Below are 15152 nucleotides of genomic sequence, written 5' to 3' on the forward strand. Positions count from 1 at the left end.
TTAAGTCTATTTGCAATAACATTTTAGATAACAGAGGAGAAAACATACTAGGTATCTCTTGGCAATTTTTTCACAGAGAACAAAAGGGATTTAGTAAATTTTGCTTTAGCTGGTTTATTGGCTAATGATGAATGAACAATTAACTATTGGATAACTCAAATTATCAGAGCGAAAGAAATGAAGTCTGCATTGAGTGAGCCAAAGTAAGAATATTTTGTTTGATTAAGATGCTAGGGACAAGAGTAAGTGCTGGGTAGAACTCAGAATGTGCTTGTCCATATTGGTTGGAAATATCCACAGGGAATAATAAATATATTACCATGAACTCTGACATCAGTCAGGATTTCTCCTTGCTGCTTGTTGCATGTATTAACATTTAGATGGGAGTCTCTGCCTTGCATAGGCCAAACAACTAGAGTCAACAACTGTCATTCACTTTGCTGGCTGTAGGTTGGGAAGTGTATTTATTTCTTTTTTAAAATGAGATTCTATTCTTCTGAAAAGTGACTGTATAAAAATGGCAGCTTCTTACTCAGTCCCCTCACAAGGTGCAGAGTCATATCTGTTAACTTAAGTGATGTGTTTACTCATGTAACTCTGCGGAGTCAACACAGCTAAGACTGAGTGAGCAGTGGCTTTTATGCTATCTTGTAACTTAATACACATTTCTGTTAATTTACAATTAGTTAAATCTATGAAACTCTTTTGAAGAGCTGAGTGATGCAGTCAAAGGCCTAAGTTGGCCTGCAAAACCTGTCAGTTGTGGTGATGCATTAGAAGGAAAAACCCAGCTTCACTTTCAGATCCCCAATATAAGTTTACAGGGCTGGTAGGTAGAAAAAATTTTTTTTCACTTGTAAACAGACATCTGATGCGAAAATCCACTGAAGCAATAAGTAAGGCTACGATTTAGTCATGGATGTCATGGAATCTGTGACTTCTAGCGACCTCCGTGACTTCAGCCTGCGGTGGTTGGGAGCTGCAGGGTCCCCCGTCTCCTCCGGGGGCAGGCAGCTGCGGGGTACCCCCAGCGCCTCTGGTGGACCCCAGAGCTCCCAGCCGGCACAGGTGGTGGGGGAACCTCCACAGCTCCTGGCTGCCATTGCCAGGGGTACCTCGCAGCTCCTGGCCCCCATGGGCAGCAGGGGACCCCAAGAGCTGCAAGCAGCAGGGGTACCCCACAGCCCCCAGCTGCTGCAGGTAGTTCCTAGCCCCTGCACAGCTGCCCTGCTTCAGGCTGTGTGGGGACCTGCAGATCCCCATTTTGGCAGGTATATTTTTTAGTAAAAGTCACAGACAGGTCACAGGCTTCCGTGAATTTTTCTCTTTTGCCCGTGACCCGTCTGTGACTTTTACTAAAAATATCCATGACACAATCTTAGTCTTAGCAATAAGCATAGAACCCCAAAATAGCATTTTTTACAGTCACTTTTCAGAGTAAGGCTGGCCTTGAAGAATTTCAAATTTATGAAACTGATGCGAAGACAAAGTATTAGAAAGAGAACTCTAAGATGTGACTCTTCCATCTTAAATCAAACAAGTTACTTTCTATACAGTGTGAAATATTCCTGGAGGTGGAAGCAGAAGTCCTGCAAAGCGACTTCCACAGGTTGGAGGAAAGGTAGCACAGAAGGGAGCCACCACTTTTCCCCTTCCACACCCCTCTGTCTCGTTCTACTGAATATTGCTGCCCTCTGCCAGTACATGTAAAGTTACCATCCAGTCTCTAGTTATTTAGGTTATTTCCAGAGCAGCAATTTCCAAGTTTGTTCCCTCATCAACCACAATGACTTTTTTGATTATGGCCACAGAAATCCTGAAACCCCTGCAAAAAAATTGTTACCATTTAGAATGCAATATCTTAACTTATCAGCGGTATTGGGATTCGACTGATTAAGACAAACCTGCCACTAGTCGAAGGCCTGTCATGTTACCACCTAGATATCAGGCTTTAGAAAATGCTGATAAAAATAACAGGAGTACTTGTGGCACCTTAGAGACTAACAAATTTATTAGAGCATAAGCTTTCGTGGGCTACAACCCACTTCTTCGGATGCATATAGAGTGAAACATATATTGAGGAGATATATATACACACATACAGAGAGCATGAACAGGTGGGAGTTGTCTTACCAAGTCTGAGAGGCCAATTAAGTAAGAGAAAAAAAACTTTTGAAGTGATAATCAAGATAGCCCAGTACAGACAGTTTGATAAGAAGCAAGTGTGAGAATACTTACAAGGGGAGATAGATTCAATGTTTGTAATGGCTCAGCCATTCCCAATCCCTATTTAGCCCTGAGTTGATTGTGTCTAGTTTGCATATCAATTCCAGCTCAGCAGTCTCTCGTTGGAGTCTGTTTTTGAAGTTTTTCTGTTTTAAGATAGCCACCCGCAGGTCTGTCAAAGAATGGCCAGACAGGTTAAAGTGTTCTCCCACTGGTTTTTGAGTATTATGATTCCTGATGTCAGATTTGTGTCCATTAATTCTTTTGCGTAGAGACTGTCCGGTTTGGCCAATGTACATGGCAGAGGGGCATTGCTGGCACATGATGGCATATATCACATTGGTAGATGTGCAGGTGAACGAGCCCCTGATGGTATGGCTGATGTGATTAGGCCCTATGATGGTGTCACTTGAATAGATATGTGGACAGAGTTGGCATCGGGCATCATCAGAGATCTACAACCTATCCTGAAAGATGATCCTTTACTCTCACAGATCTTGGGAGACAGACCTGTCCTCGCTTACAGACAACCCCCCAACCTAAAGCAAATACTCACCAGCAACCACACATCACTGAACAAAAACACTGACCCAGGAACCTATCCTTGTAACAAAGCCCGATGCCAACTCTGTCCACGTATCTATTCAAGTGACACCATCATAGGGCCTAATCACATCAGCCATACCATCAGGGGCTCGTTCACCTGCACATCTACCAATGTGATATATGCCATCATGTGCCAGCAATGCCCCTCTGCCATGTACATTGCCATGTACATTGGCCAAACCGGACAGTCTCTACGCAAAAGAATTAATGGACACAAATCTGACATCAGGAATCATAATACTCAAAAACCAGTGGGAGAACACTTTAACCTGTCTGGCCATTCTTTGACAGACCTGCGGGTGGCTATCTTAAAACAGAAAAACTTCAAAAACAGACTCCAACGAGAGACTGCTGAGCTGGAATTGATATGCAAACTAGACACAATCAACTCAGGGCTAAATAGGGATTGGGAATGGCTGAGCCATTACAAACATTGAATCTATCTCCCCTTGTAAGTATTCTCACACTTGCTTCTCATCAAACTGTCTGTACTGGGCTATCTTGATTATCACTTCAAAAGTTTTTTTTCTCTTACTTAATTGGCCTCTCAGACTTGGTAAGACAACTCCCACCTGTTCATGCTCTCTGTATGTGTGTATATATATCTCCTCAATATATGTTTCACTCTATATGCATCCGAAGAAGTGGGTTGTAGCCCACGAAAGCTTATGCTCTAATAAATTTGTTAGTCTCTAAGGTGCCACAAGTACTCCTGTTATTTTTGCGGATACAGACTAACACGGCTGCTACTCTGAAACCTGTCAAAATGCTGATAGTTTGTCCAACTTTGCACTCTTTTTAGAAAATAGGATTTTCTGTACTCATTTTTCCTCATTCAAATGGGCAACTATGGCTCTGCATACACAATGAGAAGGTGCCATTTTTTACATAGTCACTTTTCAGAGCAGCACCATGCCTCAACTGGAAACACTGGAAATAGGCAGGCTTGGCTGCATTTTTTATATTTTTGATGGATACTACTGATGTTTATTTTTAAGCATTTTTTTAGATTTGACAAATTGTCAACATGTCAAAACACAGAAAGTAAATATCCTTAAATCAAGCTCTAATAATTTCTTAAGCAACATTTTTCTTACTTTGTCTCTAATTTTGATGATCATTAATGGAAATAGTTTTGGTTGGGGTTGTATGTGTATGATGAAATCAACATTTATTGACACTTACCCAAAAAAATCTAATCCTGCTCACCCTAAAAATATGCAACTACTAAAAGGCCTCTGAATGAAAGAGATTTTGTTCTGTCATGCCAGTCCTTGCCATTCCCCCTCCCCTTATACTGTGTCCTTTTGTACTTCTCACCTGCTCACTTCTCAATAAGTAATGGGTATTGCTAAATGCTAAATTGATGAATATTGATTTGATGTTGTTACCAAGAGGAGAATGGCTGTTTTCAGAAATTAGGGGAACCCCCGGCCCTGTGTAGACACTGCACATTTATTTTATTAAAACAAAACAAAAATCCAAACCCCAACCCCTAATTTCATAGGATCCTGTCTCTGGCAATTTCAAGAACTCTCTGAACATAATTTAGAAACGAAGGTTTAGCAGAGTAGTCATCTTACATTAAGCACATAGCTTCCAGGCAGGAGGAGAAGGTAATATTCTCCATGTCGATTGGTTCTATACGGACAGATATGTTCCCTTCCTTTGGCTTCCACTATTACATTTGGTATAGGCTGTCCATGCCTGTCAAGAACTTGACCTTTGACACCTATGAGGCAGGGAGAGAGTATGTAAATGTGACTCTTGGTTTCATTTTCTGGTCTGGAAAAGCCAGTTTTTTCATCATTCATTGCAGCATATGCTTGTTTCATTCATTTCCTCCCAAAACTAGACAATAGAGCCAGTCTCCTACATATTGCTAAAGAAAATAAATAGCAGCAGCACAGAATTCTTAGTTCTTAATCATTTACCTTCCCATCAAGTTAAAATGCAGCAGTATCAGCTTTTCCATCTCATTCTCTAAAGATACAATTTCGTAGTTTACATTGATGTTGCTGCACATGTTCTCTACAAAAGAACTTGCTTAAATCTCTTTTATGCCCTTGAATTTATTTACCTAGCTTAAAACAAAACAAAAATTCATTTTCCCTGTTGGTGTGATCAAACATTGCTTCTTGACTAGTGTTTCAAAAAGGCAGAGTAGTATTGTATATTTACTTATATTTTAGTCTTCCCAAATCTTCTAACACACCAGATTTCCAAGAATGAGCAGTTTACTATAGAGCACCAAATCAGGAAGAAGAAGTGGAGGAAGGTCCTATGGGACTTTACTTGCTCTATAGTAGACCCCTACCATGATATCATGCCCACTTTTTCCCTTTTTTCTTTACCCAAAGACTTTCAACTGGTCTGACTCTTCCCTCCTTCTGGTCCCCAGAACAGTTATATCAATTCTAATTACATATGTAGAGTCCCATCTCAGACAGAGATGCAGTATAAAGTAGGGCCATCCAAACTTTTACTCAGCTGAGGGACCATAATAAGAATGGCTGCAGCATTCAGTTAGGCAAATTTCAGGCTCTTTCATCTTTAATATGAAAAGCATGGCCAGTGGATAGAACATAAGAATGGCCATACTGGGTCAGACCAAAGGTCCATCTAGCCCAGTATCCTGTCTTCCGACAGGGACCAGTACCAGGTGCCCCAGAGGGAATGAACAGAACAGGTAATCATCAAGTGATCCATTCCCTGTCACTCATTCCCAGCTTCTGGCAAACAGAAGCTAGAGACACCATTCCTGCCCATCCTGGCTAATAGCCATTGATGGACTTATCCTCCATGAATTTATCTAGTTCTTTTTTTGAACCCTGTTATAGTCTGGCATCCTCTGGCAAAGAGTTCCCCAGGTTGACTGTGCGTTGTGTGAATAAATACTTCCTTTTGTTTGTTTTAAACCTGCTGCCTATTAATTTCATTTGGTGCCCCCCAGTTCTTGTGTTAAATAACACTTCCTTACTTTCTCCACACCAGTCATGATTTTATAGACCTTTATCATGTCCCCCCCTTAGTCATCTCTTTTCCAAGCTGAAAAGTCCCAGTCTTATTAATCTCTCCTCATATGAAAGCCGTTCCATACCCCTAATCATTTTTGTTGCCCTTTTCTGAACCTTTTCCAGTTCCAACTGATATTACAAGTATTATTATTATTATATTATTAGCATCTAAAGGCACATCAACGGAGGTTTTTTGGGAATATGTTTTTGCATATAAACTTTGGCAGAATAACAAATCCAAAATAAGCACTTATGCTGAGACTGCTAGTTGCTGCAAGGTATTCTTGCATATAAAATATTACTACACTGTAGAACCCGGCGGGATTCCCCTCATGTGCCACTGATAAATTCTGTAAGGGAAGAAAACCCATCCTGGCCATCTACCACACTGCTTATGTTTTTCCTTGAAAGCAAAATAACTGTAGGCATCTAACTTTAAAAAAAAAAAAAAAAAAAAAAAACAGAAAGAGAAGATTATTTAGGCCTGTGTTTCTCAACCTTTTTGATACCAGGGAGTGATTTGCTGCCTTCCTAAACCATATTAGGGCGATCTCAGGGACCGGTGCCGGTCCATAGACCGGTCGTTGAGAAACAATGACTTAGACTATGTCTATACTACGAGCTAGGGGAGTGATTCCCAGCAGGCCTGTGTACACATACTCATGCTTGCTTTCATCTGTGTATGTGTACATGAGCAGGGAATCGCACCCCTAGCTCATAGTGTAGATATAGTCTTAGATTGCAAGCTCTTTGGGGCAGGAACAGTTTTTTGTGTTTATACAATGCCTACCACAATGGGGTCTTGGTCCATGACTGGGCTCCAAGGACCTATGACAAGTTTAAAGAGCAGGGTGAATTTCTGCCTGAGAATCCTGACAATTCCCTGCCCTCAGGTTTTTTATAACAAATGTTACAAACACGCTAATTCTATAGTACGCTATAAAATACATATGTATGCTAACTAGAAATGTGCACCTACGTTTTCCTTCCAGGATATGTAATCAGGGTCCACATGAGCAGGCCCCTATTTAAGCACTGTATGCCCATAAGACCTATAGGGGCATTAACCCCCATATGAAAACTTGAAACAAACTGTTGCACAGTGAAATGTGGAAATGTCTCGTGTGTGTATGCTGTGGTTCGGTCTCTGTTAAATCACTGCTCGCTTCTGAATCTCTTCCATTTAAAAGTTGCTGCCCTCTAGCACTGCCAGCCTTTGCCCACATGGGGGCAGAGTTGCTACACTTCACTTAAAAAAAATCTAATTCCTTCTTCCCCATGCTGCTTTTCTCTAAGTGAAACCCTACAACTGTCTTTCATTAGTGAACATCCCAATACAAACTGCCATCTCTAATCCCACACAGCCCACTGTAAATTGCTCAGGATCGCCTCACCCTTTGAAGTGTGGCCGTCACTTTTAGGTGCACCACACTGTGCAGAAAACTCGTACTAAACCACAGTTCGTAGGTTTAGAAAGTAGTTTAATGAGGGTGAGTTCTGTGACTTCTGTCCTATTCCTGGCTGAGGGAGGGGCTGGGAGGGTTCCATTGTGGTGACGTGAGGCAGTACTCCTTGAGTGACGAAGGCTTCTGCTCCATTAGGGTGACCAGATGTCCCGATATTTGAGGCTTTTTCTTATATAGAAGCCTATTACCCCCTCACCCCCTGTCCCGATTTTTCACACTTGCTGTCTGGTCACCCTATGTTCAGTCCTTGCTGGGCAAGCAGGGCAAATTTTCCTCTCTCTCCTTCATACTAGGGAGCATATGAGGAGCATAGGTGGACAGTTTCCCCAAGGGCTAATATCATAAGGCTGAAGTCTGTTGCAATGTTGTCAAATCTTGCAATGCTTGATGTCTTTCTTAGAGACAGCTTCCAAATTCATGTTTTGTTTTGTTTTGTTTTTAAATGAAAAGTAAGATTGCAGCCCACATGGTTGTGGAGAAAAGCTTGAAAACGTGACCTCACTACATCCTAATTGCTTAGAAACCAGAAGGCAAATAGAGAGAACCCAAATTATTATTTTTTAAATCTTACTGCATTTAAGCTAATATCTTGGGATTTTGTGGGGGGGGGGAAGATGGGGCATGACTAACAAATAAGGATAAGATTGTTATGGAGGTCACGGAAGTCACAGATTCCATGACTTTCAGAGATCTCTGTGACATTTTCTGCTTCAGCCATGGGATCCAGGGGCCGAAGCTGTCAGCCGGTGGGGACCCAGAGCCCTGAGCTGGCTTGGGCAGTGGGGGGACCCGGAGCTCCCAGCCGCTGTGAGTGGCAGGGGACACGGAGCTGCCATCTTGGCAGTGACTGCTGAACCCCTTTTCCCCCCTCACAGCAGGGCTTGGGCATCGTCATCCCCCATCAGCCTCTCCCCTGCCAATTATTTTTAGTAAAAGTCACAGACTGGTCTTGGGCTTCTGTGAATTTTTGTTTAGTGCTTGTGACCTGTCCGCGGCTTTTACTAAAAACAACCGTGACAAAATCTTAACCTTACTAATGAGTTTTGAACACCTGAGACTGGCAATACCAGTTGCCAGCTGCTTCCCACTGGCTCTTAGCTCTGATACCTCGATAAAGCCACAGAGGAGTGGGAGAAGCCATTAATTTCTTAAGTAGTTGAGCCATGCTCCTTCACCTGTGTGTTCTCCCCCTGCGCCTAGCTACTCTAGATTCTAATCTCCTATGCCCAGTATTGGCTGTATGCCCCTCTCCCCCTCAGCACGTGTCTGCACCAGACATGGACCCCCTGTAGATTTTAGATCCCAGGATCTCTCTAACTCCTTTTCCCTCCTGAACCTGGAGGATGGAGGCAGAGGCTGGGATATTTGTCTGACTCCTCAGAGAACCCTGTTTTGAACGCTGCCCACTGGTGTCAACTTCCCAGAGATGGTTGAACACAAGTCTCTATTTTAGGTGACTTCAGTTCTGTAGCTGCTCTGCATATAGAAGCACCGTAGAGGTCAATGGGAAGATCTGTGCAGATAACAGCTGCAAAAATGGGCCCTCTGTGTGGTCAGTGGCTTACGAAGTTTTAATCGATACTTTGAAACCCGGACGGCTGTCAGGAATGAAGAAGGCAGATGAATTCTGCTCTTAATAACTCCAGGAATCTAAATGAAACGAACCCACAAAAAGTAAGCCCCACCCTTTTCCCATTTGACACAAATGACATGTTTTGTCAGTCTTCATTTAAAAAAGCTTTTTCATAAATGTCTCTTAGAATGGCTGCGTCTTTTCACAGCTTTCTATTTTAATCAATGCTAGTCGCTGCTCACTGCCACTAATAGGTGTGAAAGCTGGATGTACGTGCTTTGACTGCTATGTGTCACTACTGTGACCGTATCTATCCAACTTGAATAAAGCTAGATACAGTAAAAGCTTTGTTATCCAACATGTTGGGGGAACGGCGGGTGCTGGTTAGTCAAAAATTCCGGTTAACTGAGTTATACTTACCAATGGAGGGAGGGAGTTTGGGTGTGGGAGGGGTTGTGGGGTTGTGCTGAGGGAGGGGGTGTGGGACACGGGCTCTGGGAGGGAGTTTGGGTGTGGGTGGGGCTTGGGGTTGGGGCACGGGAAGGGTTTTTGGGTGTCTGATCCGGGCGGCGCTCACCTCGGCCGGCTCCCTGCAAGTGGCGACATGTCCCTGCTGTTCCTAGGCGGAGGCACGACAGGGCGCTGTCTCCGCAGCTCCCATTGGCCACAGTTCCCGGCCAATGGGAGCTGCGGAGCCAGCGCTTGGGGTGAGGCAGGGACAGCACACAGAGCCCCCATGGCCGTTCCTCTGCCTAGGAGCAGCAGGGACATGTCGCTGCTTCTGGGGAACTATGCAGAGCCAGGCAGGGAGCCTGGCAACCCTACTGAAGATTTGAACTTGGAGATATTAGAAATGCCAGTTTCTAGAGCTTTCTGCTTGGTAAAGTGCCAGATAACACAGCTTTTACTGTAAATGGATCTGTTCACATACACTTAGTTTGGAGATTTCCTCTCTTTTCTCAAACCCCAATCTCAAGTTACATGGGGTTCACCTACATCATTTAGTTTTTAAAAAAAATGTTTGCATTTTTCTTCAGAACGGTCTATGAACAAATGCATTCACAATGCTAATATTCCAGATGTCCCAGTTGCTTCTGGGCAGCATTCTCTGTCTCACTATCCTCCCTTAGCCACCATCATGCTCACAACATTGTTTCTAAAATGAGGATGGTGCACACAGCTCTCTGCTACATCCATCTTTTAATTCAGCAAGAATCAAGAAAAACCGGATTTCATATTGAAAGGCAAAGTCCCTTATAGAAGTAGTTCTTTTTGATTCTAGCCTGTTGCTGGAGAGCCTGTTACATGTTCATGTCCATGTTGTTACAGCAGCTGACCCTACAAGCTGTATTGGAAGTTGAGCAGATGAAATTCAAAATACAAAAGCCTACCCACCGAGATGAACTTGTTTAATGTATTCAATCAAAGCAGCTTTGTTGTCATTCCAGAAGGCCTGAAGTTGACTTGCTGGTGGATATTTACAGCATGACAACTCCAACGTAATTTCAAAACATTGTCCCCAGATGTAGTTGTAATCCTGCATCCCACCTAAGAAAAAGAAAAAAAATTCTTTGATTATTAGTGAGAGCCTCTGAGTAAGAGCTAGAAATGGACTAGGAGACTTGCAACTTTTCCTAAACTCTAGCCTTCTCAAAGCATTTCCTTAGGGGTAGGCAACCTATGGCATGCGTGCCGAAGGCGGCACACGAGTTGATTTTCAGCGGCAGTCACACTGGCCACCGGTCCGGGGGGGGCTCTGCATTTTAATTTAATTTTTAAATGAAGCTTCTTAAACATTTTAAAAACCTTATTTACTTTACATACAACAGTAGTTTAGTTATATATTATACACTTATAAAAAGAGACCTTCTAAAAACGTTAAAATGTATTACTGGCACGCGAAACCTTAAATTAGAGTGAATAAATGAAGACTCGGCACACCACTTCTGAAAGGTTGCCGACCCCTGCTTAGATCATGATGCAAGGGCAATTCAGTTAGACAAATTACCACAAATTGGGAAGTACAATTGTTTTTTAATCCCATAGTCAGTTAGATTTATGATCCCCTGTGGAAAACCTGCTTAATTACTTTAAAAAAACCCAATCCCGAAGTGCGGTGGAATTACTAGAATGAGGCTATAATAATGGTTGAGAAAGGGGACCCTTTGATTCAAAACCTCTCTTCAAGTACTTGTATCTATAAGGGGGGCACTAAGTTTGTCATGCTCAGTTGTGCCTCAAAATCCTTTTAGTCATTTGAATTATGAATGTACGAAAAATGTGATTTTTTTTTTTTTTTTTACAATAAGAAAATTGTTCAGGTGTGGGTTTTTTTGGCATGCTGAGAACCAAAGTGAATTAATTTAAACAGGGAGGATACACTATATCTTACACATATTTATCTAAGCAATGATTTAGCTTATAATACATGTATTCAGTATTTTAGTTTTTACACATATGTTAGAAAATGGCAAATGATATTTCTTATTTACTAGATTTATTTTTATTTTTTGTGCGTGTCAAATTATTTGAATGGAAACTGGAATTAAATTAGAAATTCACAAAAACAGCATTTAAATGTTTTTATTAGTTAAATAAAACTTACTTTAAACATGCTGGACACAGAAGGAAAATATGTATTTTTATCAAAGCATGTTCTGCATTTAAAACTGATTTATTAAACAAAGGAAGTATTATCTGTAGTTCGTGAATTGAACTGAACTGATTGTTTCTAGTCACTATGTCCTTCAAGATTTTAGAACTAGTAGATCTCACTCTCTCACACTGAATTTTTATTCATAGATTGGAAGAGGAAAACAAGCTTCCATGTTTTTTCAACTCCTAATTGATTTCTTAACTTTGAATTAAGTAGCTAATGAACTGAACTATGTGAATAAACTGAAATGAAGAAAATATTCTCTACAATTTCAGAAGAGGTTACTGCTGTCAAAATCTGGACTAGCACTACAACAATCTCTGGTTCCAGGTGCTAAGCCAATGACTTCCACCAGTTCAGTGGTTTGACTTTCTTTAAAACTTTGTCAGCAAACAGGTTTGAATATATTTTTTATTTAAATGTTTTAAATAGGTTATAGTAAGTTTGGACTAAACATAGGTTGTCATAATTTCAAATTTAATTTTATGTGTTTATTTTTAAAAATAAAAAGGTATTTAATTTAAATAAAATTCCATATATTTTAATATATGGATTTTTATCCACCCTGCTGTAGTTCTTTGGTTTTAAAAACCTGGATTTGGCATTTGCACTGTGGAGAACTCTGGGAGGAATGTAGGCTTTGCCAAGCTTGGGAGAAGACTGGCTGAGTAGTTGAAAATAGTTTACTAAACACGTGTAGTGTCACTTTTCGTAGTGATTATAGTACATTGAATGTGATTATTCAAGTGTGTATATCTGGTTATTTACACATGGATATAAATAGGGGTGTATTTGTTTCAGTGATTAGACATGAAGATAGATGTTATGTAAATGTGAAATTGGTTCTCTCCTTTTTAAACAAAAGGAGAGAGATTTTATCTCAGCTACACCAGATGAACTCTACTGATAACTGGAGTTACACTTGATTTACACAAGCATAGCAGAGATAAGAATTTGGCACAGAGTTCATCGTATATGTATGTGCACCTATGTTAATGCATAAAAATTAACCCCTTCCCTCTCAATTTGTGTGTTGTAGGGGCGGGGGTGATGGAGCAAGTGCAAATGAAGGAGATGGGCTTGTGGTGTTATTTGAATGGGGAAAAGCTGGCCTGACAGCAGAAGGGGAGGGGAAACCTTAGTGGCAGCTTGCCAATAGATAGATAGCTGTGCCAGCTGGCTAAGGAGGAGCTCTGAAGAGATGTGACAGATTGACAATGTTCTGGACAAACTTTATGAAATTAAGATAAACTTTACTGCATTAAGTATAATACCTTTGGGGCCACTGTATTAAAAATGCACGTTTATGTACTATTGTGGAATTGTATGGAACTTTGTTAGCCAGAAGACAGGATTAATGCAATCTGCATTTAATTGCAATTAATGCAATATGAAGAACTTCAAAGGACCTTTTGGAACAATGCATGTAAAGTGGATTTCCTAGGAAATACCTGGGAGTAAGGGGAATGCAAATGACCCATTGGAATCCATCCCTTTGAACTTATGCCCTGGACAGAGAAACCAAGTGTCTGCTAATTACCTGCTCCTGGAAACTCCAGATCAAAGATCCCTGAACTGTATAAGAGGTGGACTAAGCTTGTCATGAGTGTGCTTGTTCTGAGCTGAAGCTGTGATGAATTTGAAACTGCCAGGAAACCCCTTGGGTGGGGGTTCTGAAAGATTGCTCCTGCAAGAGCTCATGGTAGGGTTGAGGTGAACGATAGTTAATTTATTAGTCTGTGTGTAGGTTCTTTTATTGTTTTTGATGCTTTCTCTGTAGTGCTTTTATCTTAATAATAAAATAGGAAGTGCTAGGTGGTTAACTTACAATTGTTACTGATCCCTCTGTTAGTCTCTGAAGAGAGGGCAAGAGAAGCTTGCTCTGAGTGCCTGTCTTTTACTGATAACAACACGGGGAGGGATAGCTCAGTAGTTTGAGTATTGGCCTGCTAAACCCAGGGTTGTGAGCTCAATCCTTGTGGGGGCCATTTAGGGATCTGGGGCAAAAATCTGTCTGGGGATTGGTCCTGCTTTGAGCAGGGGGATGGACTAGATGACCTCCTGAGGTCCCTTCCAACCCTATGATTCTAAGGCAGAGAACTGTTCAGCCTGGAGATACCCTGGTCAGAAGGGAGAGAGATGCACCCAAGAGAGGTGACAGCCAGGATAGCCGAAAGCCTGAGAGCAGGTGCCCTTGCTGGACCACAGAGGGGGAATACAGGTGCAATTGCCCTCAACTGTGACAGGTGGCATGCTGGCTGATGGAGCAGTAAAAGAGCCTGGCTTGAGGGCAGGGAGGAGTTGAAGACCCAGCCAGTGGAAGCTGGTCCATTAACTTGTGTTAGCTAACATGTTTGTACATGCTCGTCTGGATGCTCCACAAAAGCATGTGTCCTGAAGTGCCCAGACTATGTGCAAACATGATGGATAGCTCATGTTAATTAACAATCAGCTCACTTGAGTTAAACTCTAGTGTGGACAAGTCACAGAACTTTCGCTGTCAAGGAATGCAGAGGTGTGTTAGCAAGTACATGTTGGAAAATCAAATAAAAGCAGTGGAGATCAGAGAAAATTGGAAAACACTGAAATTTTTACCTTTCAGTTGATACCAAGCATACCCATTTGTAATGCCATATGGAAAGACTGGTTTATTCCCACATTCATTCCCTTTGTACATGCTGGCATGGTTGGAAGAGTAGGTTCTTGCAAGGTGTACGAAAACATCATCATCTCGTGATCTGCTATAGCCTTGTAAAAAGCCAGTAGCTGTATAATAAAGATGGCCATGGTACAAGCCAAGTTAATGTTAAAACACACACAATATTGTCTTAGATAAAAAATATGAAGCCCCCAAACCTACACATCAGTTTGTGTGATCCAGTGAAACTGTACTATCCGTGTATCCCAACACATCTGAGCTCGTGTAAGTCTGGTGCTTCTCTTCAACACATCAGGCATTTTATTTTGCTCATACTGAAGCTGGCAGAAAAAAATGGACCCAAATAGGAAACACGGATATTAGCTTACCTGGGTTACCATTATCAAATGTATAACTGGCAACCAGTGCTCCACCATGCAAGTTAGCTGAAAGAACAAATGTCTCATTTTGTATCCAATTTATCACTGCTTGAGTCTCTGGCTGGATTGTGACATTGTTACTGTTGAAGACATCAGGGAAATTCCTATTCAGATCTTCCCCATTCTTATTGAACCTTTGAGAGAGAAAATACAGTTCTATATTTGTTAATCTGTTGAATCTGAGTAGATTCACAATGCTTTGGATCTCTGTTCGTGACTGTTGGGAACAGAGTTACTGGAACGGTACATGGAAAGAATGAGCATCACAAACTGTGTTTTCACAAATCATGAAATAGTGACTTTATTCTGCATTGTGGATGCTACTAGCCTCTGCCCACAATGGGCTTATTACTGTAGAGTAATTAATATATTTCCAAGTGGAGACGTTGGGAGTGATGCTTGAAACATCACACAAAACATAGTAAAATGTAAGATTGTTGCATAAGCCAAATAAGGGAGTGTATGGAATAAAAGGGTGTGTTTTTCAGTTGTTTAGAAAGAAACTATGACTCACACATGACTGCCAATCG

The 15152-nt window shown here is 41.5% G+C and overlaps 1 protein-coding gene across 2 annotated transcripts in view; it reads right to left on the minus strand.

Moving 5' to 3' along the window:
- CPM (carboxypeptidase M) overlaps positions 1 to 15152 on the minus strand; it is a 62886-nt gene that overhangs the window by 467 nt on the left and 47267 nt on the right. The window contains exons 5-10 of one of the 2 annotated variants that reach the window (XM_065423520.1): positions 14572 to 14756; positions 14140 to 14310; positions 10284 to 10436; positions 9797 to 9807; positions 6640 to 6667; positions 4416 to 4564 (exon numbers count right to left, since the gene is read on the minus strand). In XM_065423520.1, the coding sequence (XP_065279592.1) occupies positions 4416 to 4564; positions 6640 to 6667; positions 9797 to 9807; positions 10284 to 10436; positions 14140 to 14310; positions 14572 to 14756 (697 nt within the window). The remainder of the gene's footprint in view (positions 1 to 4415; positions 4565 to 6639; positions 6668 to 9796; positions 9808 to 10283; positions 10437 to 14139; positions 14311 to 14571; positions 14757 to 15152) is intronic. The other variant, XM_065423519.1, reaches the window with a different exon arrangement.

Source organism: Emys orbicularis, chromosome 1 (genome assembly GCF_028017835.1).
Source record: "Emys orbicularis isolate rEmyOrb1 chromosome 1, rEmyOrb1.hap1, whole genome shotgun sequence".
Taxonomy (NCBI): domain Eukaryota; kingdom Metazoa; phylum Chordata; order Testudines; family Emydidae; genus Emys; species Emys orbicularis.